This window comes from Balaenoptera acutorostrata, chromosome 2 (genome assembly GCF_949987535.1).
Source record: "Balaenoptera acutorostrata chromosome 2, mBalAcu1.1, whole genome shotgun sequence".
Classification (NCBI taxonomy): domain Eukaryota; kingdom Metazoa; phylum Chordata; class Mammalia; order Artiodactyla; family Balaenopteridae; genus Balaenoptera; species Balaenoptera acutorostrata.
In genome coordinates this window covers 185,733,203-185,755,390 of record NC_080065.1, presented here as the reverse complement: position 1 = coordinate 185,755,390, position 22,188 = coordinate 185,733,203, and the positions used below count along the sequence as shown (strand labels likewise).

The window sequence follows — 22,188 nt, the reverse complement described above, 5'->3', positions numbered from 1 at the left end:
CACATGAGGAAACACACCCAGCAGGGAAGGGACTCACCCAAGACCACCCAGCTAGGACTTGAACCCTGAAGAAAGCCTTCAGATAGATGGAATGGGAGACGTACAGTCAGGGAAAGTCAGTAGATATCCGGGGAGTGGGGTGCCAGGGAGGAGTGCTCCCAGGGAAGGGCAGGGTGAGTCATCTCTAAGCCCTCACAGAGCCCAACCAGCCACTTGTCAAATGTGTCAAACTCCTACTTATGCTTCAAAACCCCACATAACACATCCCCTCTTACATGCCTCTTTCCTTCACCCCTCCAGTGGAGCACCCACTCCCTCCCCAGTTTCCTCCACCGCAGGTCCCTCCTGTCCTGTACCTGCTTGCATGGAGCAGGGGTGCCTATGCCTGGGTTTGTCTTCCCAGGGATGGACAGGGCCAGAGCCAAGGTCTCCTGGGAGCCAGTATCGCCTAGCAAGGGGCTGGCCCAGAGGCCCCGTCAGGGAGCTTTCGATGAATGAATGAATAGGTGTGTGAATGAATGAGTGATTTACTGAAGAAATGAATTTATTTATTCTATTATTAATTTATTGATTTATCTGTACAAGCAGGCAGCTCCTATTGAGTGCCAAGTGTGTGCCTGGCCTGGTTCCCTAGGCAGCCTCAGCCCTACCCCCAAGGCATCTCCTGACTTCAATTCTCTGTTGTTTCAACCCCTCCCCATTCCCCACCATCCCTCAGCCCAGAATTGAAGGCCCCTTCGCATCCTCTACTTCCCCAACCTATCAGATTGATCTGTACACGCTTTCAACCACTGACGGTCCCTCCAGGTCTTTGCATGTTGTGCCAGGAACACTAATCCCTTTTGGACTGGCAAACTCCTACTCATCCACCAAAGCCCCAGCACCAATGTCCCCTCCTCTGAGGAGCCTGCCCTAGTTCCCTTGCTAACCACCCAGCGAGGAGAGTTCCCAGAAGGGGGCCTAGACTGGGAGGCGCCTCTAAGTGGCAGAGAGGGGGTTCCTCATTAGTGTCCCAAGGGAATTAGGGTCCCATCCAACCATTCCCCCCTGCCATCATCGTGCAAAAGGGTAAACTGAGACCCAGAAAGGGTGAGAGAGCCGCCTGGGGGCTCCCAGCAGGGAGAGGGCAGGGGTGCCGGGTCTCGACGGTGCGGGGCCCCGGTCCCTCCTTGCCTCAGTCTCCCGTGGGTTCAGAGGGGGCGGAGCCCTCCGAGCGGCTGGTGACGGGGTGCTGCGCCGAGGCGGGGGTCCGGCGGTTGAGGGGCTCAGGAAGCCCGCAACCGCAGGAATCCGGCGCCGAGCGGCCTTATAAGGACATGTGCGCCGGGCGCCAATCAGCGGCGGGGGCGGGGCGCCGGGTCCGCGTCCCCCCCGCTGGCTCGCTTGCCAGCCCGGCCGTCCGTCCGTCCCGTCCCGTCCCTTCCCGTCCCTTCCCGCGGCGCCGCGCCCGCCAGCCATGAGCTCCACGCAGTTCAACAAGGGGCCCTCGTACGGGCTGTCGGCCGAGGTCAAGAACCGGGTGAGTGAGGGGCGCACCCCCGCCCCGCCAGCCTAGCCCGTCGCACCCTCCGCTGCTGCAGGGCGGGCGCCCCGCCGGACCCCCAGCATCGGGGGCAGCCCTCCTCCTCCCTAACCTCTGGGGGGTGCCCCCGACGCTCCCCCAACTCGGCGGAAGCAGTGAGGTCTGTGCTCTGGCAGCCCCCAACATCTGGGAAAGGTTGGGTCTAACCCCTTCCGCAGCCCTGCTCCTCCAGCCCTCCCCCGCCTGAAACCCCCCGTCCACCGCTCTCAACCCCCCAGCCCTGGGCCCCTCCAAAGCTTCAAGGCCTGAGAAGGCCCGAGGGAACCCCGGCGGCCCCCTTCTCATCCCCCTCCCCCACTTCTGCTTTTGGGGCCACTTAAGCTTAGGGGAGGGGAGGGGAAAGGGGCGGGCCGGGTGTTTGTGAGAAGCCCGTTGCCCCCCCCAGGAATTTCCCGACCTCTTACACCTGGGAGGCGGGGCACCCAGGGGGAAGGTGGAGTTGAGGGGGCCCGCCTCCCACCCCGCCCCCCCCTGCTGTTCCCTTCCACATTCTCTTTGTCCCCGTCTGACAAACTTTAAAGGGATAGAAAAGGCGTCCGCAGGACCCGTGGGGTCCCCTGAATGTGACCCTAAGATGTGGGCTTTGTAACTTGCAAACGCGGGCTGGGACCTGGGGACACACTTTTAAAGGAAGCACTTGTGGTTCTGGCTCAGAGAGAGGGGCAGGCACTTCTGCAAGGCCATGCAGCAGGGTCAGCGCACCTAGGCAGAGAGGAGCAGAGCATGATCCCAGCCCTGAGGGAGGTCCTAAGCCTCACCCGCAAGGGTCATCCAGCTGGAAGGGGAGTTTGTCATCCCTGTCCGCCCGACACGCACACACCGCCACCTGGGAGTGTGGTCCCACAGCGGCAGCCGCCCCGCCGGGAGCCTGCCTGGGCACGCCGGGGACACAGCCCTGCCAGCCCCCAGGCCCCTGCCCGGTCGGCACTCCAGGGCCTGCAGACACGAGGGAGAGTTTCCGCATCACCTCTGTGAGCCCCAAGGAGCCTCCTTCCAGCCCGTTTGGGAAGTTGAGGGACCGAGCATGGTCACTGGGCAAGCTCCTCATGATTCCCCCTTAAACACACAATTCCCCACTCCAGCAATAATGCCACGGTGAGGAAGGGGGTGTTTACAGGCCCCACCCAGCGCCAAGATGGTCTAAGACCCCTGGTTTGCACACGGGGTTCAGAGACATCGCTCAGCCTGCCCAGAACCACGCAGCTGGCCAGAGACAGAGTCAGTCAGGACTCACACCCAGACCTGCCGCAGCCACTGCCCCATGGCCACCGGTCCTCCTGGCAGTCCAGGCATCTCCCCTGAGGCAGCAGGAAGTGGGTGAGAGTACAGCACCCCAGCGGGGTGGGGGCTGCTTCCTGCGATGGAGTGTGTGGAGCCAGGTTGACATCTGCCCTGTCGGGGATGAGGTCAGAAGGCTTCTTGTGACCAGCCCTCAGTTTGCAGGCCTGGAGAATGGGCGGGCCACCCCCGAATCGGAAACCAGGTTCCTGTGGCTTCTCAGCCACGCCCCATCCACTTTACCAGCTGCTTGAGAGGAGGAGGGGGACCCGGGGCCCTCTCTGCCCAGCCCCCCAGGCCTCAGTCCCCCACCCCCCTGTGGCCCAGAGGCAGGTTGAGGTCCAGTGTATCCCTCTGAGATCCCCGGCCGGCTGGGGGGCCTGGACCACTGGGAACAGCTGGTCCCGATTTAGCAGGGAGGCAGCCGCTGCATTCCTGGCAGTTTGCGGTGGGGAGGAATGTGCTGAAGGCTGGCTGGGCAGCGGGGAGGAAGGCAGCCGCTGCGGGCGGGGCTGGGCCAGGCGCCTCTGCTGGGACGCTGGCCCCCTGGCCCCTGCAAGCCGTCGGGGACGGGGCCCAGCTGGGCAGGCGGGCCAGGCGTCCAGACCAGCCTGCCTGCTTCAAGCTCGGCTCCCGTAATGACACCCTCTGCTTCCTCCAGCCCTGCTGCTCCCTGGCCCTCGGGAACCAGAGACCCGCCCAAACCTGAGACCGGGCACAGGGGGTTAGCAGGCCAACCTCCCGCCTTTGTGTCCCCTGTGCTCTGGGCGGCTCAACCCTGGTCCTGCGTCTGGGGCTTTATATGCAGGAAGCAGGAAGCGGCGCCCAAGTTTGGAAAGCCTTATGAAAACAATTCAAACATAAATGGGGAAACGGAGGCACAGGGTGAAAACTTTCCATGGTCATCGGGGAGCTGGGGGCAGAGCTGGGAGGAGGACTTGGGGTTGCAAAGGTAGCTCTGGGTCCCTTTGCCCTCCGGGTGTGTGGAGGAGAGGAAGAGAGAGGGGCAGGGATGGCGTGAGTAAAGGTGGGCAGGGGTCTGGGGTAGAAGCCCACCCAGCTGGGCAGCCAGGTCCTCAGCTTCTTACCACCCCTCCAGGGAGCCGCCCTGGGGCTGTCCACACACCACACCGTCCTGGGTCTCCCTGGGTGCTGTGAGATGCTGTCATGGGGAGCGGGGAGCGTTGTGTCTGTGGCCAGCAGTGAGCGCTGATGCAGGACCATGAGCATCTTTATCCAGAGACAGCCTGAGCTGGACGGTGCGGCTTGTAGTGAGGATGGAACGGCTTGTAGTGAGGATGGAACGTAAGCTAGGAGATAGATCATATGGCAGAAGGTGGAGAAAAGCTAGAAAGAAAATAAAGCAGGGCTGGGGGTGGGGGGGATGAGGAGGGCTGTCATAGCCAGGTGGTCAGGGAGGTCCTCTCCAAGCTACAGCTGGAGTGAAGGGAGGGACCCAGCTGTGCAAACATCTGAGTCCAAAGTGACAGCATGTGCAAAGGCCCTGAGGCAGTAACTGGTCCTGTGGCCAGTTCAAGGGGCAGAGAAAGGTTTGGTGGTTCCTTAGTAAGTTAAGCTTAGGATTACCTTGTGACCCAGCAATTCTACTCCCTGGTATATACCCAAAAGAACTGAAAACAAGTGTTCAAATAAAACTTGTAAATGGATGTCTATAGCAGCTTGATTCACAAGAGCCAAAAGGTGGAAACAGCCCAAATACCCATCAGCAGGTTAATGGTTAAACACGTGTCCCTCCACACATGGTAACATCACTCAGCCATGAAAATGGGTGAAGCCCTGACACTCGCTACAGCGTGGACGGACCCTGAGACCATGATGCTCAGTGAGAGAAGCCAGACACAAAAGGCTACACAGGGTGTGATTCCATTTATGTGAAACGTCCAGAACAGGCCAATACACAGATACAGAGAGTGAGTTCATGGTTGTCAGGGGCTGAGGGCAGGGAGGAGTGGGAGGTGGCAGCTTATAGGGACGGGCTTCCTTTTGAGATGACGGAATATTCTGGAACCAGACAGAGGTGATGGTTGCACAACCTGGTGAATGTACTAAATGCCACTGATTTATGAGCTTTAAAATGAGCTTTAAAATGGTACCTGTTGTGTGTTTCTCAACACAATTTAAAAACAACAGAGAAAGGCCAGTGTCTCTAGTGCTGGGAGACCAGGGAGGTGGCAGACATGGGGGCAGATCCTTCCAGGGCCGTGTTGGCTGCCCTGTGGGGTTTGACACCAGTGAAAGTAGATTAGCCCCGACGATTGTCAGTGAGAGATTTGGGGTGGTTTATCTGTGCTGATGGGAAAGGGTCTGCTTGGGTGGTGTGGGGACCTCCAGGCCCCTCGGTCTTTTCTTCCTCTGGAGCCCTGGGCCCTGCCCCATTAGGAGCTTCACTGGGCTGCTGCTGGGTATGTGCTCACGCCAACACTGTGCCCTCTGCCCTCTGCCCCTCCAGCTGCTATCCAAGTATGACCCTCAGAAGGAGGCAGAGCTCCGAAGCTGGATCGAGGGACTCACTGGCCTCTCCATCGGCCCCGACTTCCAGAAGGGTCTGAAGGATGGGATCATCTTGTGCACGTGAGTGCGTGTATCCGCATATGCTCATCACCCTGACTGTTCTGCACAATGAGGTCACGCTGCACGTGCTGTGTGACGTCTGCTTGCTTTTCCTGATGGGTCTCTGGTCTTTCTTGCTCTTCTTCCTTTTTCTTGTGTTACTGCTTTGTCTAGGATCTCTAACGGGGAGCATCCTCTCGGGAGAGCCTATAACATTTCTGGAAGACCTTCTTTGCTGCGCCCTATTCAGCCATGGTTCAAACATTCCATGGTTTGCACCTTAAAAAATGTTAATGGAATTCCCAGATTCACTCCCCAGATTCAGTGGTTCTGGATTATACTCCCAGCGCTGGCTATTGTCATTCTTTGGCATCTTTGCATCTTTGGTGGGTGAAGACTGGATTGTAAGAGGGGAAACTGAGGCCCGGAGAGAGGCAGTGAGGTTGGCCAGGAAGGCATGAATTAGTCTCTTGGGTCTCTGAAGTTCTCCTACACTAACGGAGGTTCCCTTTTCCCCACCATCCCATATGTCCCCCCCAGACTCATGAATAAGCTGCAGCCAGGCTCAGTCCCTAAGATCAACCGCTCCATGCAGAACTGGCACCAGGTGAGGCACGGGGGGGTGGAATGAGGATGGGGCTGGGGGACCCCATCTGACGGGTGGGTAGACCGAGGCCCCTCACTATCCTTTTCCTGCTTCCTCCCAGCTAGAAAACCTCTCCAACTTCATCAAGGCCATGGTCAGCTACGGCATGAACCCTGTGGACCTGTTCGAGGCCAACGACCTGTTTGAGAGTGGGAACCTGACACAGGTGCAGGTGTCTCTTCTCGCCCTGGCCGGGAAGGTGAGGCCCAGAGAGGGGCAGCAATCTGCCCAAAGTAACACAGCGAGCCAGGCAGGGATTTTCAGATGCTGTTCATTCATTCCTTCACAAAGATTTCTGAGCACCCACGAGGCGCCGGGCACTTTGGATCCAAGGGTGACCAAGGCAGACACAGTCAACCCCTTTATGGGCAGACAACGAACAAATCTCCATTTTTTTATTTACAAAAAATTTTATGTTAGAGCATTTTTAGGTTCACAGCAAAACAGAGTGGAAGGTACAGAGACTTCCCGTCTACCTCCTGCCCCAACTCATGCACACCTCCCCCCACTTTACATAATCAGTGAACCTCCGTGGACATCTCGTTAACACCCAGAGTTCCCATTAGGGTTTGCTCTTCAAATCATTGTTTTACAAATTATAAATCGTGAGAAGTGCCTTGAAGGAGAAGAAAGCATAAGGCCAATGTCTAGGGTCTAAAACAGAGAGCAAGGCGGGCTGGAACAATGTTTCAGGAGGAAGAGGTTTTCACGTCAGGGAATTGTGTTCTGAACGGTGCTTTCAGAAGCCCCCTGCGGCTGCCACGTGGGTAGTGAGGTGGGGAGACCAGGGAGGAGTCGGGGACAGGCGTCCAGGGGAGAGACGATGGCCGTGGCCTGGCCGAGTGGCTGGGGCTGGGTAGAAGGAGGTGATGGAAGGTGAGAGAGATAGGAGGTGATGACGTCCCCTAAAATTCTTGGCCTGTGCAGCCGTAAGGCTGGGGCTGCCATTGCCTAGGGAGGGAAGGCTGGGGGCCACAGGGCTGCTGAGCCCGAGGTGTTGGGCGGCTGGTGCGGGGGGCAGGTTGCAGCCAGATACCTGGGCCTCCCCTGGGCTCACACACCCCGGGCCTGGCTGCGGGGACCCGGCTGCCCCTCCCTGATACTCCCACCCCCTCTCTCCCCCCAGGCCAAGACAAAGGGGCTGCAGAGTGGTGTGGACATCGGCGTCAAATACTCGGAGAAGCAGGAGCGGAACTTTGACGATGCCACCATGAAGGCGGGCCAGTGTGTCATCGGGCTGCAGGTGGGTGCGCGGCTGCTCCAGCCCCAGGGCTCGTGGGTGCTGGGCTTGTGATGCGACCCAGGCCTGTCCAGCTTGGTGGCCCCTCAAGTTCGGGGCAGGGTCTGGAGGCCTGGTGGGGGCAGCCTGACCTCTCCCACCTGTGTCCCTGCAGATGGGCACCAACAAATGTGCCAGCCAGTCAGGCATGACGGCTTATGGCACCAGAAGGCATCTGTACGACCCCAAGAACCATATCCTGCCCCCCATGGACCACTCGACCATCAGCCTCCAGATGGGCACAAACAAGTGCGCCAGCCAGGTGGGCCTCCCCAGTCCCCCCGGGCCCCCACCCACCTTACCAAGCCCTGAGGGCTCATCCCTGTCGCTGAGAGCATCTCCCGCTGAAAAGCCCACTCTGGGTTTCCCTCCTACCCCTCTGGCCGTGCCTGCTCTGACTCTGCCTCAGCCTGCTGTGTGTCCCAGGGGAAGTTACTAACCAGCTCTGTGCCTCAGTTTCCCTCAAAGTTTTGCCCAGAGGCCCATCCAACTCTGATACTTTTAGACCCTGCAGTTGTCACTTTTCCTGCTATGTTGGTGTATCAGTGTGATGCTTTTGGAGCATTCAGGTCCTGGCAGGCCTGAGCCCCAGCCTGGGGAGCTTCCTGGCTGGCAGGGAGAGCTGGACCCAAACACCAGATCAACTCAGCACAGAGTCAGAAAAGAGAGGGTTCTGAGCAGGGCTTGGAAGGATCCGAAGGAGTTTGCACTGTGAGTGCAAAGACAGGGAGGTGGGAAAAGGTGTGGGAATTTAGGGGAAGTTCTCTGGGGCCTCTGTTTCCCCTTTTCTTCCTTCCCTGATGCCTCTTCTCTCTCTCCAGGTGGGCATGACGGCTCCAGGGACCCGGCGGCACATCTACGACACCAAGCTGGGGACAGACAAATGTGACAACTCTTCTATGTCCCTGCAGATGGGTTACACGCAGGGCGCCAATCAGAGCGGCCAGGTCTTTGGCCTGGGCCGGCAGATATACGACCCCAAGTACTGCCCGCAAGGCCCAGCGGCCGATGGGGCACCAGCGGCTGCTGGAGATGTCCCAGACCCGGGGGAGGCCCCAGGGTACCCCCCCTACTACCAGGAGGAGGCAGGCTACTGAGGCGCCCATGCGGGCTGTCTCCCATCATTGCCCCATCCGGGTTTTCGGGTTTTTCTGTGTTTTTGTCTTGTTTTTCTTACATGCCTGAGTGCTGCCAGCTGAAGGTCTGGGGAGAAGGGGTGAAGGCCATATCCAGATGCATGTGGGGTGGGGGTCCCTGCCAGGGCACCTCCGGGCATGTTTCCCAACAGGCTTTGGGCCAAGCTGCAGGGGAGAAAGACGAAACCGGGGCAGGGAGGGGGACCGACCCCAAGTGGTTTCCGGTTGCTTCTTCCCTTCTTCTCTTCTCTGCCGATCACTTTGTGGTTTCTGTACCCACAGAAGTTTCAGGCCGTTTTAGTGAAATGAAAATACTTTTTTTTTCAGGGGAATGGTAGGGGGATGGTGGAGGGGGCTACTGGGAGAAGGTCAGGCCGTAGTCCTAAAATATTTTAGGCCTTGTGAGGTACTGGATTTCCCTAGGACCCTCAGACCACCAACCCTGGCCCCTCCTGGGGGCCCAGTGGGGACACTGAGGCCCAGGCAGGATAGTGCAGTTCTGAGTGGTTGAGGCAAAGCCAGAAGCCCCCATACTTGTCCCCACACCCCACCAAATACTGCACAGGGACCCCCAACCGGACGCCCTCCCGGGGACCAGCCCCTGCCCAGGAGCCCTGGGACCAAGAAATAATGTGAAATACCGACTGTGGACCAAAGGAAATAAAACCTCTTTTTCGGAAATGAAGGTGCTGGAGTTGGTGCCCAAGACAGCCTGGGGGACGGTGCCTGTCTTGGATCCCTTCTGGGGCCCTGATCTGGGGGTGGGGGGGACCTGGGGGTGGGGCAAAGGGCAAACCTCTAAGTGGGTCCTCAGGACGGCTTCATCCAGCCTCCAGGCCTTTGTGCATTTACTTGTCCCGGAGTTCCCTCCTGGCAAACTCGTACTCATCCTTAAAGCCCCAGCGACGACAACAACAACAAACTCCTTTCATGGAGCCCTTCCCACCCTTCTCACCTTCCCTAGCACCTTCAGGGCTGTGGATCCACACACTTGTTTCGTCAGGATCTTGTGAAATATACCCAATTTTCTGGAGGGGGAAACATCTGGAGGTTTCTTCCAAATCGGGGTCACCATCGTGACCCAAGATTCTAATCTTAGAATGTTGAGGGCCCCCTCCCGCTTCTGCCATCGCCTGGCCCACTGTAAGGACCGAGGAATGTTTGTGGAATGAATGAATGAACAAATGATGACTCTAGTCGAACCCCCGTTTTATGGATGGGCAAATGGAGTCCCAGAGTACTAGGGCGAGTTTGGCTAGGACTGGGGTCCCCCCAGGGAGAGTTGGGAGAAAGGGACCTCCTGAGACCAGGAGCTGCGGTATTGCAGGCAGCTATGCAACGTGGGAAGACAGCCTGGCCGGTGTGTTCGGAGGCCAACCCGCGTGGGGTGAGCCGGGCGCCCCTCCTCCTTGCGGTGCTGCAGCAAGAGGCGAGCGATCCCTTTAAGAAACCCGGCTCGGCGCGGCCCAGCTGTGACCCCGCCTCCCCCGTCGGCGCGCGCGGCTCCGGCTGGCCCGGCCTCTGAGTGGCGGGTATGGAAGCCAATGGGAGTGGACGGAGCGGGGCGGGGCCTGGCCGGGGCGCGGGACGCCAGGTACAGGTGGCTGCCGGCATGCCGCGCCCGCTGCGAGGGCTCCTCTTAAAGGAGCCGCCCTCCCCAGCCGCTGTCGGGCGGAGGGAAGGAGGCAAGAGCTGGGGGCTGGAACGGTGGGAGTGTCCCGGAGAGAGAGGAAGGCCCTGAGACTCGAGGATGCGGGGGTGCGGATGGGCGGGAAGGAGGCAGATTCCGTGGGAAATCAGGGGTGAGGCCCGACTCCAGACTCTTACCTTCACTCGCCGGGGAGTGTTGGGCGCGGCAGAACTGATCACTTAAGTCTCCACAGGGAGGTATGTACATCAGACTCACCAACCTACACCTGCAGCCCCTCTCCCCGTTAGTACGCCGCTAAGCTCTCTGCCCCGTTTTACCAATAGAGAAACAGAGTGGGACCACGCAGGTCCCACTTGTAAAGGAGAGTCCTGGAGTGAGGGTCAGGGGTCCTGGGTCCACTCCCTGCCCCTCTGTCGGCCTCAGTTTCCCCATCTGTACAATGATGAAGTAAGCCAGGCTGGACAGTTCCAAGCAAGGGACAGGATCAGGAATCGCTGGTTCCAGGCACCGCCCCTGCTCTTCACTCATTTTCTGGATCTTGTGGGTCTTCTGAGCTGAAAAATACTACGTGAGGGGAGAGCAGAGCTGGGGCCCTGCCTCCAGCTGGGTAACTTGCCTGCCTCTCTGGGGGCCTGGGGTGGCCCCTCTTCCAGCCAGTCGTGTAAAATACTCGTTGCTATTATCATTGGAGAAGAGCGCGGGGGGTGGGGGGGAGGGAATCCTTCCCCGAGTTAGGGATGAGACTGGGGAACAGGACCTGGAGGCCCCACCAGGGGGTCTTAGGGTGGAGCCCGGTGAGGAAAGAGTTAAGCCTAGGCTCCGCCCCCTGCAGGATTAATTTATCGCCTTTGGGCCCCCAGCTGCAGCCCTGGGCCCGCAACCAATCAGATGCGAGGACGGATTCGGGCAGGGCTCCCATTGGCTTACTTACTCCGCCCCCCCCGGGGAGACAGGAGCCCCTTTAATTAGCGCGTACTGTTTGCTTGGTTCTAAGCAGAGCTTCCAGGAACCCTGCGCGATGGAGAGATGATGAGGTTCAGAGAGGGACCGGGAGTTGCCAGCAGCCACACAGTATGTCCTTAGCCTGACCCCTCAGTCCTGTCTCCTGTCCATTCCCACCATGGCCTTCTGGACGCAGCTGCTGCTGCTGCTTTGGAATAATTTCCTGTACCGCAGGAGGCAGCCGGTAATGTCTGGTCGGGTGGGCCGGGGCGAGGCGGCCCGGGCGCCCCCCACGGTCCCCCACTCCCCCCCGCCTGTTCTGCCCCCGCAGATGCAGCTCTTGGTGGAGCTGATGTGGCCAATCTTTCTCTTCTTCATCCTGGTGGCCGTACGCCATTCCCACCCCCCACTCGAGCAGCATGAATGTAAGCCCCTCAGCGTCCAGCACTTTGGGGTTAGGGTTAGGGTTAGCAGTGGTCACCCTGTGCACAGGGGCCCCAGTGAGAGTCCGGAGCACAGACCGGGCACTCGAATAATGGCTGAGAGGGGCACTCTGTCCCCGGGGCTGTGACCACGCTGTGGACTCAGGCGAGAAGCCCACGTCCGGCGTCCCCGCAGGCCATTTCCCCAACAAGCCGCTGCCGTCAGCGGGTACCGTCCCTTGGCTCCAGGGCCTCATCTGCAACGTGAACAACACCTGCTTCCCACGGCCCACGCCTGCCGAGGAGCCTGGCGTTCTCAGCAACTTCAGGACTCCCTGTAAGCCAGTGGCAGCCGGAGCGGCCGGGTGTGTGTGGGTGGAGGGCCGCCCAGCCACCGCCTCCCACCCTCTCTCTGTCCCCAGGGTCTCCCGGCTCCTGGCAGATGCCCCCGCTGTTCTGGGGGGGCCCCAGGGCCCACAGGATGCTGGCTAGCCTGAGGCAGCTGATGCCCACGCTGAGGGCTGCACGTGGAGCAGGAGCAGGTGAGAAGGTAGGGCCTGTGGGAGGCAGGGCAGGGCCGGGCTCTGAGCGTCCACCTGCCTCCACTTGCTGGGCTGTGAAACAAGCACGGGGTGGGGCGTGTCTCGGGTTAAGCTTTGCCTAACCCTGGGCTTCTGTGCTTTACTCCCTCAGCCTGGCGTCGGCTGAGTGACCAGCCCAAGGAGGGACCGTCCCTGGCCACTGAGCTGCTGAGGACACTGCTGCAAGGGGTGAGGTGGGGCAGGGCAAGGCCAGCTGGACCCCAGGACGCTGTTCTCATGGAGTCCCACCCTGCCCTTCGTGGGCCAGCCTCCAGGCCTTTGCCTGGGCCGTCCCTGGTGCCTGGAATGATATCCCTTATACTCCAGCCCTGAGACCTTGAACAAGCCCATGTGCCCCTAGCAGCCTCAGTTTCCCTGTTTGTAAAATGGGGCCTATGATAGTATGGACCCTCTGGGAGCTTGGCAAGGTACTGGACCCCTAGTGAGACAGCAGTGAACGTCGTTGTCACCTTGTCATCTTTCTCCCCAGGAATCCCTGGTGTTTGTGCTGGGCCAGGCCCAGGAGTCCTTAGACAGCCTTGTGGAAGCAGCAAAAGACCTGGCCCAGGAGGTAAGAGGCCCGTGCAGCCTCTACCCCAACCAGGAAACTGGAAGGGTGGGCTGCCTGGAAGGGGAGGTGACAGGGCAGCCCCAGGCACCTATCCTCAGTAGGTTTTGGGGGGCACTTGGGCAGAAAGAGAGGGAGAGGGTGCTCCTGGCGGAGTCCCCTGCCCAGGTTAAGGCTTGGTGGTGGGACCACGTGGAAGGGAAGCCTGCCCGGGCCCTCTGGTGACCCATCTCCAGCTCCTGGCGCCGCCGGCCTGGTGGAGCTGTGGGTGCTGCTGTGGAGACTCCAAGGGCCAGGTGGCCCCCTGGAGGCGGTGGCAGAAGCCCTGTGCAGTGCCAGGGGGCCCAGCAAGCCGGGCGGGCCCTCCCTCACCTGGTACGAGGCCAGTGACCTGAAGGAGCTGGTGGGGCAGGAGCCGGTGCGGGCCCTGCCACACCACAGCCTGAGTGAGTGGCCGAGCCGGCTTCCCAGCCGGGGAGGTGGGGCCGGAACGTGGGCGGGCGCAGGGCCTCATGGTGCACCCCTTGGTGCTAGTCTCCACCCGCACTGAGCTGATGGGGGCCCTGGACGCCCACCCCCTGTCCCGCCGGCTCTGGGGGCGCCTGAAGCCGCTGGTCCTGGGGAAAGTAGTGTTCAGCTCACGGCCCAGGTGACGGTGGGAGGGGTCCCAGGAGACGGGCTGCCCCTGGGCTGGGTCCGGGAAGCGGGGTCTAGAAGGGGTAGGAGTTTGCCAGGTTGCAGGCAGCGCTCAGAGGCACAGGATGCAGCAGAGAGGAGGAAGCAGGAGGGGTGGGCAGGGGTCCTCAGAGGAGGGAAGGGTCGTGAACAGGCAAGGTTGGCATAGACCTCAGCGCCTGCCTCCTGCAGGTGAACTGAACCTTCCAGGGGCTGGCGCTGTTGAAGGGCATCCAGGAGGTGTGGGAGCTGCTGGGCGCCCCGCTCTTGAACTTCGCAAATGACAGCGCCGGCCGTCGCGCGGCTGCAGGTGGGGCCAGGACGCTGGGCAGCAGAGTCACGCCCTGCTGAGGATTTGGGCAAAGGGCAGGGCCTTCTGGGCAAGGGTGTGGAGCTGGGAAGTGGTATCCACGGTGAGCCCCGGCCGCAGGGATGGGAAGAGGGGTGACAGGCCCTGAATGCCCTAAACAGACTCCCACCTTCCCCGACACCACCCAGAGGCTCCTGCAGATCAAAGGAAGATGGCAGCCAGGAGCTGCAGGCCAGGACCTGGGGGAGGCAGGCTCTTCGTGCCTTTCTGAACCCCCGAAGTGGTGGCTGCAGCTGGCAGGAGGCCCATGCTGATGGGGGACACCTGGTGGGCACACTGGGCCGTGTGATGGAGGTGAGGGACCGCCCACCTGGGGAAATCTCTCTGAGGGGAGGGGCAGCCCTGCTGTGGGACTCCTAGGAGGAAACGTGGCTCCACCCTCAGGCCCAGGGGAGGACCCTGGGACCTCGTACCCACGCCCAGGCCCTTCCGCAGTGCGTGACTCTGGACAAGCTGGAGGCTGCGCCCTCAGAGGCTGCCCTGGTGGAGCGGGCCCTGGAGCTGCTCTCCGAGCACCGTTTCTGGGCCGGCATCGTCCTCCTGGAGCCTGAGGACTTCCCGGACTCCTCGCAGTCCCCATGCCCTGGCCATGCGCGCATCAAGATCGCGTCAAGATCCGCATGGACATCGATGACGTCACAAGAACCAATAAGATCAGGGACAGGTGGGGGGCCTTGTGGGCGGGGCCGAGGGAATGGGGATGCCAGGGAGCATCCCACCTACCATAGACCTTGGTAGGTGGAGCCCAAGACTCCTTAGACCAATTGGGGCCTGCGGTGGGTGGAGCCTATGGTGTGAGGGGCGCGGCCCAACACCTCGGCTTCTGGGATAAGATTAGAGCTGCTTGGCAGGTGGGGCTACATGCGTAATTGAGGAGGCAGGTGAGGGCGGAGCTAAAGTTGTGATGGGCAGGTCCCAGCCACTCCCATACTCCCATCAGATTTTGGGACCCCGGTCCGGCTGCTGACCCGCTGATGGACCTGCGCTACGTGTGGGGCGGCTTCATGTACCTGCAGGACCTGCTGGAGCGTGCAGCCATGCGCGTGCTCACTGGAGCCGCGCCCCGCGCCGGCCTCTACCTGCAGCAGATGCCCTACCTGTGCTACGTGAACGACGCGTGAGCGCCCCCTCCTCACTCATTCACTCAGATGCCAGATCCCGGGTCTCAGGGTGCGGCCAGGGTTCCGTTTGGAATATTCACGCAGTCAAGGCTGAGAACTACAGTTTAGAGGGACCACTCCCCGTGACTTGTAGCGGGAGGAGCAGGGATTCCTGAGGGTCAGGGGTCTCCGGGCACTGGGAGAACGTGGCCTAACAGCCGGAATCCTGAGGCGCCATCAGGGGTCTGATGATAAGGGAGGACAAATGTCCTCGGCGGGCCTCACCTTGGGATCCCAGGGCGCGCACTGTCGTGCCAGATAGGGGCAGCGTGGGGTCTCCGGCCTCCACCCCAGCTGCCCACTGCCTCAGGTTCCTGACGATGACCTGGATCTACTCGGTGGCGCTGACCGTGAAGGCTGTGGTGCGTGAGAAGGAGACGCGGCTGCGCTGCACGATGCACGCCATGGGGCTCAGTGGCGCCGTGCTGTGGCTGGGCTGGTTCCTCAGCTGTCTCGGGCCCTTCTCAGCACCGCGTTGCTCGTGCTGGTGCTCAATGTGGGCGCACCCCGGCCTTCCCGGCTCCAGAATGGGTGCGCGTGTACGCGGGAGGGTAACAGGCAGGGGGCGCCTCGCGGGGTTGCGCGTCCCTGGGCGAATCCGTGCGCTCCTTCCAGCTGCCTTTGTCTCCCTGCAGCTCGGGGACATCCTCCCCTACAGCCACGCGGTGGTGCTCTTCCTGTTCTTGGCGGCTTTCAAGGTGGCCACGGTGGTCCAGAGCTTCTTGCTGAGCGCCTTCTTCTCCCGAGCCAACCTGGTAGCCGCCTGCGAGGGCCTCGCCTACTTCGTGCTCTATCTGCCCTACGTGCTGTGCGTGGCCTGGTTGGACCAACTGCCCGTGGGCGGCCGTGTGGCCGCGGTGAGAGCCGGGTCGGGTGGGGTGCGGGGGTGCGAGGCACCCTCAGCTGCTCTTGCTTTCTACCCACCTACCTACCTGCCCCAACCCGCAGAGCCTTCTGTTGCCCGTGGCCTTCGGCTTCGGCTGCGAGAGCCTGGAACTGCTGGAGGAGCAGGGCGAGGGTGCGCAGTGGCACAACGTGGGCACTGGGCCTACAGCCGATATCTTCAGCCTGGCCTAGGTCTCGGGTCTTCTGCTGCTCGACGCTGCGCTCTATGGCCTCGCCACTCGGTACCTGGCGGCCGTGTGCCCAGGTGGGCCGTAAGAGGTGCCCAGGCGCAAGGGAGGCTGGGCTGAGGGGCGGGGCCCAGGATGGGGCGGGGCCCAGGATGGGGCGGGGCTTAGGGGTCTGGAAGCCGGAGGTGAGAGGGTGGGGATTCCTGGCACCGGAGCACATGCGCACAGGTGGCTGCGTTTGAGGGATGGTCTGGGGCGGGTGGGCGGCGCTTCCTGATTACCTCCTACCTGGATGCCCTAATCCCAGGGGTATGGCCCGCAGCCGGCGCACTCCAGGGGAATGGGCTCAAGGGGTAACTGAGCACCACTCCCCACAGGCGAGTACGGGAGATCCCTGAACCGTGGAACTTTACTTTTCGGAGGAGCTACTGGTTTGGGCCTCAGACCCCCAAGGGCCCCGCCCCGCCCCCTGCCCCACAGGACCCCAAGGGTGAGGCCCGACAGACCTTAGCAGCCACTTCCCTGTCTGGATCCCCAGGCCCCCCCCAAAACCCAGGTTCCTGCGGATCACAATCCTCTGGACACCCCCAGTTCTCCAGGCCCCCTGAGGCTCCCCTAACTCCTACAGACCCCTGCCCCACAAGTCTCCGACTCCACAGACCAGCTTGAACGGCCCCCAGGGCTCTGGGGGCTCCCATGGCTGAGTCTGCCCTCCTTCCCCAGTGCTGGTGGAAGAGGCGCCCCCTGGCCTGATTCCAGGGGTCTCCATACGGAGCCTGGAAAAGCGCTTTCCTGGCAACCCGCAGCCGGCCCTGCACGGGCTCAGCCTGGACTTCTACCAGGGCCTCATTACCGCCTTCCTGGGCCACAATGGGGCTGGCAAGACGACCATGCTGTGAGCAGCCGTCGCTCCCCTCCCCCCCAGTTCTTCTCTTCCCGCCCTCCAGGGCCTCAGCTTGCACACCTGTTCAAGGGGAAGGACATCTGGGGTCAGAAGGTCCTTATCTGTACAGTGAGGGCAGGACACCCCCCTCCCCAGTTCACTTTGGATCCCCCCACCCCAAGTTCACTTTGGATACGCAATAGGTAGGTGATAAGTATTTTCTCTGAGCCTCATTTTCCTTCCCCTGTAAAATGGGAACATAATACTCTTTCGGTCTGGGCATACAGTAGGTGCCCTATATGTGGTGGTACCTCTTCTCTGGGAACCTCAGTTTCCCCCTCTGAAGGAGCAACTGCTCTGCGATCCCTACACCCCCAGGTCCATCCTGAGCGGCCTCTTCCCACCCACTGCTGGCTCTGCCTGTGTCCTGGGTCACGATGTCCGATCCAACATGGCAGCCATCCAGCCCCACCTGGGAGTCTGCCCACAGTACAGTGTGCTGTTTGACATGTGCGTCTTAGTGGGCCTGGGGCATGGCAATGGGGGGCTGGGTGCTCTCTGGGCCTCTGCCCACCATGGTAGCCACCCTGTCTTTTGCCCATGGCCACAGGCTGACCATGGATGAGCACGTCTGGTTCTATGAGTGGTTAAAGGGTCTGAGTGCAGCTGCCGTGGGCCCTGAGCAGGACCGTCTGATGTAGGATGTGGGACTGGTCCCCAAGCGGCATGCACAGACTCGCCACCTCTCCGGTGAGCCCAACCTGGGGAGGAGCCTCTGGGTCTGCAGAGATGAGGATGGGGAGGGGGCTAGGGCTTTATCCTGAGGATGGTGGGATGCCAGAGGAGACAGGAACCGAGGTCCAGGTGGGTAGGGAGAGGCGCAGGGAGAAGGGAGGTAGCCCTGCCCAAGCCTGTGGGTCCTGCTGAGATCCCAACCCCTGTCCCAACCTAGGTGGGATGCAGCAGAAGCTTTCAGTGGCCATTGCCTTTGTGGGTGGCTCCCAAGTCATTATCCTGGATGAGCCCACAGCTGGTGTGGACCCTGCTTCCCGTCGAGACATTCGGGAGCTGCTGCTCAAATACCATGATGGTACGAATTGGGGGTGGCATGAGGTTCCCCTGGATTCTGCTTGAGAGGCCAGAAGATGTTTCTGACAAAGAGGTGTTGGGGGATGGGGTTTTGAGGGATGAGTAGGAGTTCACTGTATGGGACAGAGACCACAGCTTCAGCAGCCTGATGGCATGAGTGGGTTGGGTCCCATGCCCAGATCGCACATTGATCCTCTCCACCTGCCACCTGGATGAGGCAGAGCTGTCGGGAGACCATGTGGCAGTGGTGGCGGGCGGCCGCTTGTGCTGCTGTGGCTCCCCGCTCTTCCTGCAGCGTCACTTGGGCTCCAGATACTACCTGACACTGGTGAAGGGTCCCCCAGCCCCGGCCACCAGCAAAAAGGTGAGGGCTGGAGCTGACCTCCGACCCCTGGCCCTCAAGGCTCTGGCCAGCCCTGATGGCCATGGCAGTTGGTGCCCCTCTGCCCGCAGGGTGACACTGACTTGAAGGACAACATGAATCCTGGGCAGGAAAGGGAGCCAGGCAGCCAGGCCAGCACTGCCGGTGAGGGCTGGGTTGAGAGAGCCAGAGTGAGGGGCTGGTGGGTGGCAGTGGCTTGGTTCAGGGCAACAGAGCTTCAAAACCCCGGGCTTGACCCCTGACCCCGGGCTGAGCCGACACATGGACCTACTCCTGGACTCTGACCCTGGGTGAACTCTGGCTCTGACCCCGGGTCAAGTCCTGCCCTTGGGTACCTAATCCTGATGTCCTCTGCCCTCAGGGACAGGTCCCTCATGGGTCACCCAAGCCCCTTCTCCAGGGGGTCAGGGATAGGAGGGGCGGGGCAGGAGCCAGGGCTGCCCACGCCTCCAGGGCGCCTGACATGCCCTGCTGCCTGCCCAGGTGTGGCCCAGCTGCTGGCCCTGGTGCAGAGCCACGTGCCTGGGGCACGGCTGGTCAAAGAGCTGCCACATGAGCTGGTGCTGGCGCTGCCCTACCAGGGCGCCCTGGACGGTAGCTTCCCTGAGCTCTTCCGCAAGCTGGACCAGCGGTTGGGGGAGCTGGGACTGGCCGGCTTCGGGATCTCCGACACCAGCCTGGAGGAGGTGTGGCTCCTGGGGGAGGTGTGGGGTTGGCAGGAGGAGGGCTGCCTGGAGGAGGTGGTGCTTGGAAGGATGAAGAGGAGTCTGCCTATTGACAGCTGGGAGTCCCATGGCGGAGGCAGGGCACATACAGAAGCCTGGAGACTCATGGACCCTCCGGGAGGCCTGGGGACCCCCAGTGTATGAGGGGTGGTGGCTCTTGAGTCCCCCTCCCTCCCCTGTGTCCCCAGGCTCTGAGCCCCCTGCTTTGTCTCCCCAGATCTTCCTGAAGGTGGTGGAGGACTGTGCTGTGGACACAGGCCCAGAGGGTGCAGCCGCAGGTCCCTGTCCTGATCCCTCACCCTAGTCAAGAGTTGGACCTGACTTTAGACCAAGTCCCCATTCCTGGCTGACGTGGCCCAAGGCATAGCCCTGACCTCCATCCCTGATTCCTGACCCCTCTATTGTGAGCCCTGATGTTAGCCCAGACCGCAGGCTGAACACTAACCCTGACCCTGACCCCAACACCGGTAACTCCGCAGATGGTAGGCCCAGGCGGCACCCATGCTCAGGCGTTGCTCATCTGGACGCGACTGCAAGGCTCCAGATTCCGCCAGAGGAGTCAGCCCTGGAGAATGGGGGGCCGGGTGAGTTGTCCCCACCCGGCTCTGTGGCCCCTCCTGGTCCCCAGGGCATGAGCACTGACCCTCCCATCCCTCACAGTGGGATCTGCTCCTGAGACACAGGCCTTGCAGGGCTCTGGGCCAGACGCCGCAGGCCATGTACAAGGCTGGGCGCTGACCCACCAGCAGCTCCGGGCCTTGCTTCTCAAGCGCTTCCTGCTTGCCCGCTGCAGCCACCGTGGCCTGTTCGCACAGGTGAGGGGGACCAGGCACCCAGGAGGGCGTGTGGGGGACCCTGAGTGCCTGTTCTCCACTCTGTGACCTAATTCAACAGCCTAACACCAGGCGTATCCCCCACTCTGAACACTTTTATTGAGAACACTGGGGAGCCATGGATGGTTCTAGAGCGGGATCAGGGAAGGGTGCAGGCAAGCTTGGAGGGCAGACCGGGAGGGCAGCTGATGGGCTGGTCCTTCAGATTGTGCTGCCTGCCCTCTTCGTGGGCTTGGCACTGGTGTTTAGTCTCATTATGCCTCCTTTCAGATACTACCCGGCTCTGCAGCTCAGTCCCAGCATGTACGGCGCCCAAGTGTCCTTCTTCAGGTGGGTGCAGAGGAGAGGGGCCTGGTGGTGGGAGTGCCAGGGGCCTGTGGTTACAGCCCTGACCTGCGCCCTCTTTGCGCAGCGAGGATGCCCCAGGGCACCCTGAACGTGCCCGCCTGCTCGAGGCGCTGCTGGAAGAGGCCGGATTGGAGGAGACTTACCTGAAAAATAACTCCAACAGGTGAGGGCCCGCCAGCCTGGACCTTTCTCCTCTCTGGCCTCAGTTTCCCTATCTGGGCTCTGGCCAGTGGGCCTCAGGGTGCCTCAGGTATCCCCCATGCCTGCTTGGGAGCTGGGCGCCCCCACATTCCAGGAGCCCTGGAAGCCGGGTGCCCCAGCCCTGCACCCACCCCCGCAGGGCACCTGAGTGCACACAGCCTGCCGTCTGCCAGTTCTCGGTGCCCGAGGTTCCTGTAGATGTGGCTAAGGTCTTGGCCAACGGCAACTGGACTCTGGAGTCTCCGTCCCCTGCCTGCCAGTGCAGCCAGCCTGGTGCCCACAGCCTGCTGCCCGACTGTCCTGCTGCGGCCGGCGGCCCCCCGCCTCCCCAGGCACCGACCAGCTCGGGCGAAGTGGTCCAGAACCTAACAGGCCGGAACCTGTCTGACTTCCTGGTCAAGACCTACCCACGCCTGGTGCGCCAGGGGTGAGCACTGCCCTGGACTTGGCGTGCCGGGCCGTAGCATGGGTCCTCAGGTGGAGGAAGTGTTCTGGTCCTGGGGGAGGTTGGGGAGAGGGGGATGTCCAGCCTGGGGTTCCTGGCTGGGGCCTCCTGGGAGCCCTCCATGCCTCATCCTTTTTATTTATCTCACGCAACTCAAGTCCCCAGCATCTCTCTGTCTCTGTGTCACTCATCTTTCTGTCTGTGTGTCTGTCTCTCTCACAGCCTGAAGACCAAGAAGTGGGTGAACGAGGTCAGGTGAGGAGTGTCCCCTGCCTGGATTCCATTCCTGTGCCCTCTGCCTGCCTGCTGGGGGACCTGCCACCCCATCCTCCTCGACCCTCAGCTGCCCCTCCTCCACTGCCTCACAGGTATGGGGGTTTCTCCCTGGGGGGCCGAGACCCGGGCCTGCCCTCGGGGCTTGAGGTGGGCCGCTCTGTGGAGGAGCTGTGGGCACTGCTGAGCCCCCAACTGGGCGGGGCCCTTGACCGCATCCTGAACAATTTCACAGCTTGGGCTCTTGGTCTGGACACTCAGAAGGGCCTCAAGCTGGGAACTGGGAGTGGTGGGCTGGCGCTGCTGGGCGTAGGTCTGACCCCAGCACGCTGACCCCTTGACCCTGACCCTACCACAGATCTGGTTCAACAACAAGGGCTGGCATGCCATGGTGGCCTTTGTCAACCGAGCCAACAACGCTCTGCTACGTGCCCGCCTGCTGCCAAGCCCTGCCCACCATGCCCACAGTATCACCACGCTCAATCACCCCCCTGAACCTCACCAAGGAGCAGCTGTCTGAGGCCGTGGGAGTTGGATTTACGCTCTGCCATGCTCTTGCTGTGTAAATGGGGAACAGGAACTGCCCCTCTCCGCTCCCTAGGCCAGGGTAATGGGACATCATCAGGCTCCATGGGCTCCAGTCTCCCCCAGCTGCCTGCACATCCTCATCACATCAACTTTTATTCTACTAGAGACCTGGAAAACCTCACCCTGCCTAATGACCCGAAATGGCTCAGGTCATCTCCCCCATCCGTGCCCAGCCCTGAGAACCTCTGTCCCATCAATGGTGTGCACAATTCCCCTCTGAACAGCTCATGTACCCTCGCCCCCAGGATGGCCTCCTCAGTGAACGTGCTTGTCTCCATCTGCGTGGTCTTCGCCATGTCCTTTGTCCCGGCCAGCTTCACCCTTGTCCTCATCGATGAGCGTGTCACCCGAGCCAAACACCTGCAGTGTGTGGGGGGCCTGCCCCCCACTCTCTACTGGATCCGCAACTTTCTCTGGGACATGGTGCGGGGACTGCCTGGAGGGGTGGGGGCCCCGCCACCACTTGCCACTGCCCCTTCTGGCCCTT

General features: G+C 61.4%; 2 protein-coding genes across 2 annotated transcripts; both read left to right on the top strand.

The window, feature by feature from the left end:
• The first annotated feature begins 1,360 nt into the window (after positions 1-1,360).
• CNN2 (calponin 2) lies at positions 1,361-9,177 on the top strand. Its single transcript, XM_057541614.1, has 7 exons — positions 1,361-1,519; positions 5,331-5,452; positions 5,972-6,038; positions 6,139-6,276; positions 7,204-7,320; positions 7,472-7,618; positions 8,178-9,177. Exons 1-7 carry the CDS (start codon positions 1,457-1,459, stop codon positions 8,451-8,453), a joined length of 930 nt encoding a protein of 309 aa, XP_057397597.1. The 5' UTR covers positions 1,361-1,456; the 3' UTR covers positions 8,454-9,177.
• A 2,086-nt stretch (positions 9,178-11,263) lies between these two features.
• ABCA7 (ATP binding cassette subfamily A member 7) lies at positions 11,264-21,633 on the top strand. The gene is made up of 32 exons (XM_057540480.1): positions 11,264-11,329; positions 11,417-11,510; positions 11,674-11,844; positions 11,930-12,049; positions 12,201-12,277; positions 12,579-12,756; positions 12,893-13,102; positions 13,191-13,305; positions 13,830-13,995; positions 14,137-14,309; positions 14,642-14,818; positions 15,172-15,283; positions 15,497-15,718; positions 15,810-15,896; positions 15,939-16,018; positions 16,312-16,424; positions 16,658-16,829; positions 17,196-17,327; positions 17,428-17,507; positions 17,770-17,907; positions 18,086-18,270; positions 18,360-18,432; positions 18,772-18,992; positions 19,231-19,291; positions 19,493-19,597; positions 19,674-19,828; positions 20,052-20,176; positions 20,259-20,357; positions 20,535-20,822; positions 21,063-21,095; positions 21,209-21,422; positions 21,472-21,633. The coding sequence occupies exons 1-32, from the start codon at positions 11,264-11,266 to the stop codon at positions 21,631-21,633; spliced, it is 4,404 nt and encodes a 1,467-aa protein (XP_057396463.1).
• The last annotated feature ends 555 nt before the right edge of the window (positions 21,634-22,188 follow it).

Excerpts from the sequence above, each read along its gene's own strand:
- ABCA7 (XM_057540480.1), top strand. The coding sequence starts at position 11,264 with ATGGCCTTCTGGACGCAGCTGCTGCTGCTGCTTTGGAATAATTTCCTG. Across the intron at positions 12,757-12,892 it reads GCCCCAGGCACCTATCCTCA|CTCCTGGCGCCGCCGGCCTG; the intron begins GTAGGTTTTGGG and ends ACCCATCTCCAG. Across the intron at positions 21,096-21,208 it reads AAGTGGGTGAACGAGGTCAG|GTATGGGGGTTTCTCCCTGG; the intron begins GTGAGGAGTGTC and ends ACTGCCTCACAG.
- CNN2 (XM_057541614.1), top strand. The coding sequence starts at position 1,457 with ATGAGCTCCACGCAGTTCAACAAGGGGCCCTCGTACGGGCTGTCGGCC. Across the intron at positions 7,321-7,471 it reads AGTGTGTCATCGGGCTGCAG|ATGGGCACCAACAAATGTGC; the intron begins GTGGGTGCGCGG and ends GTGTCCCTGCAG. Across the intron at positions 7,619-8,177 it reads CAAACAAGTGCGCCAGCCAG|GTGGGCATGACGGCTCCAGG; the intron begins GTGGGCCTCCCC and ends CTCTCTCTCCAG.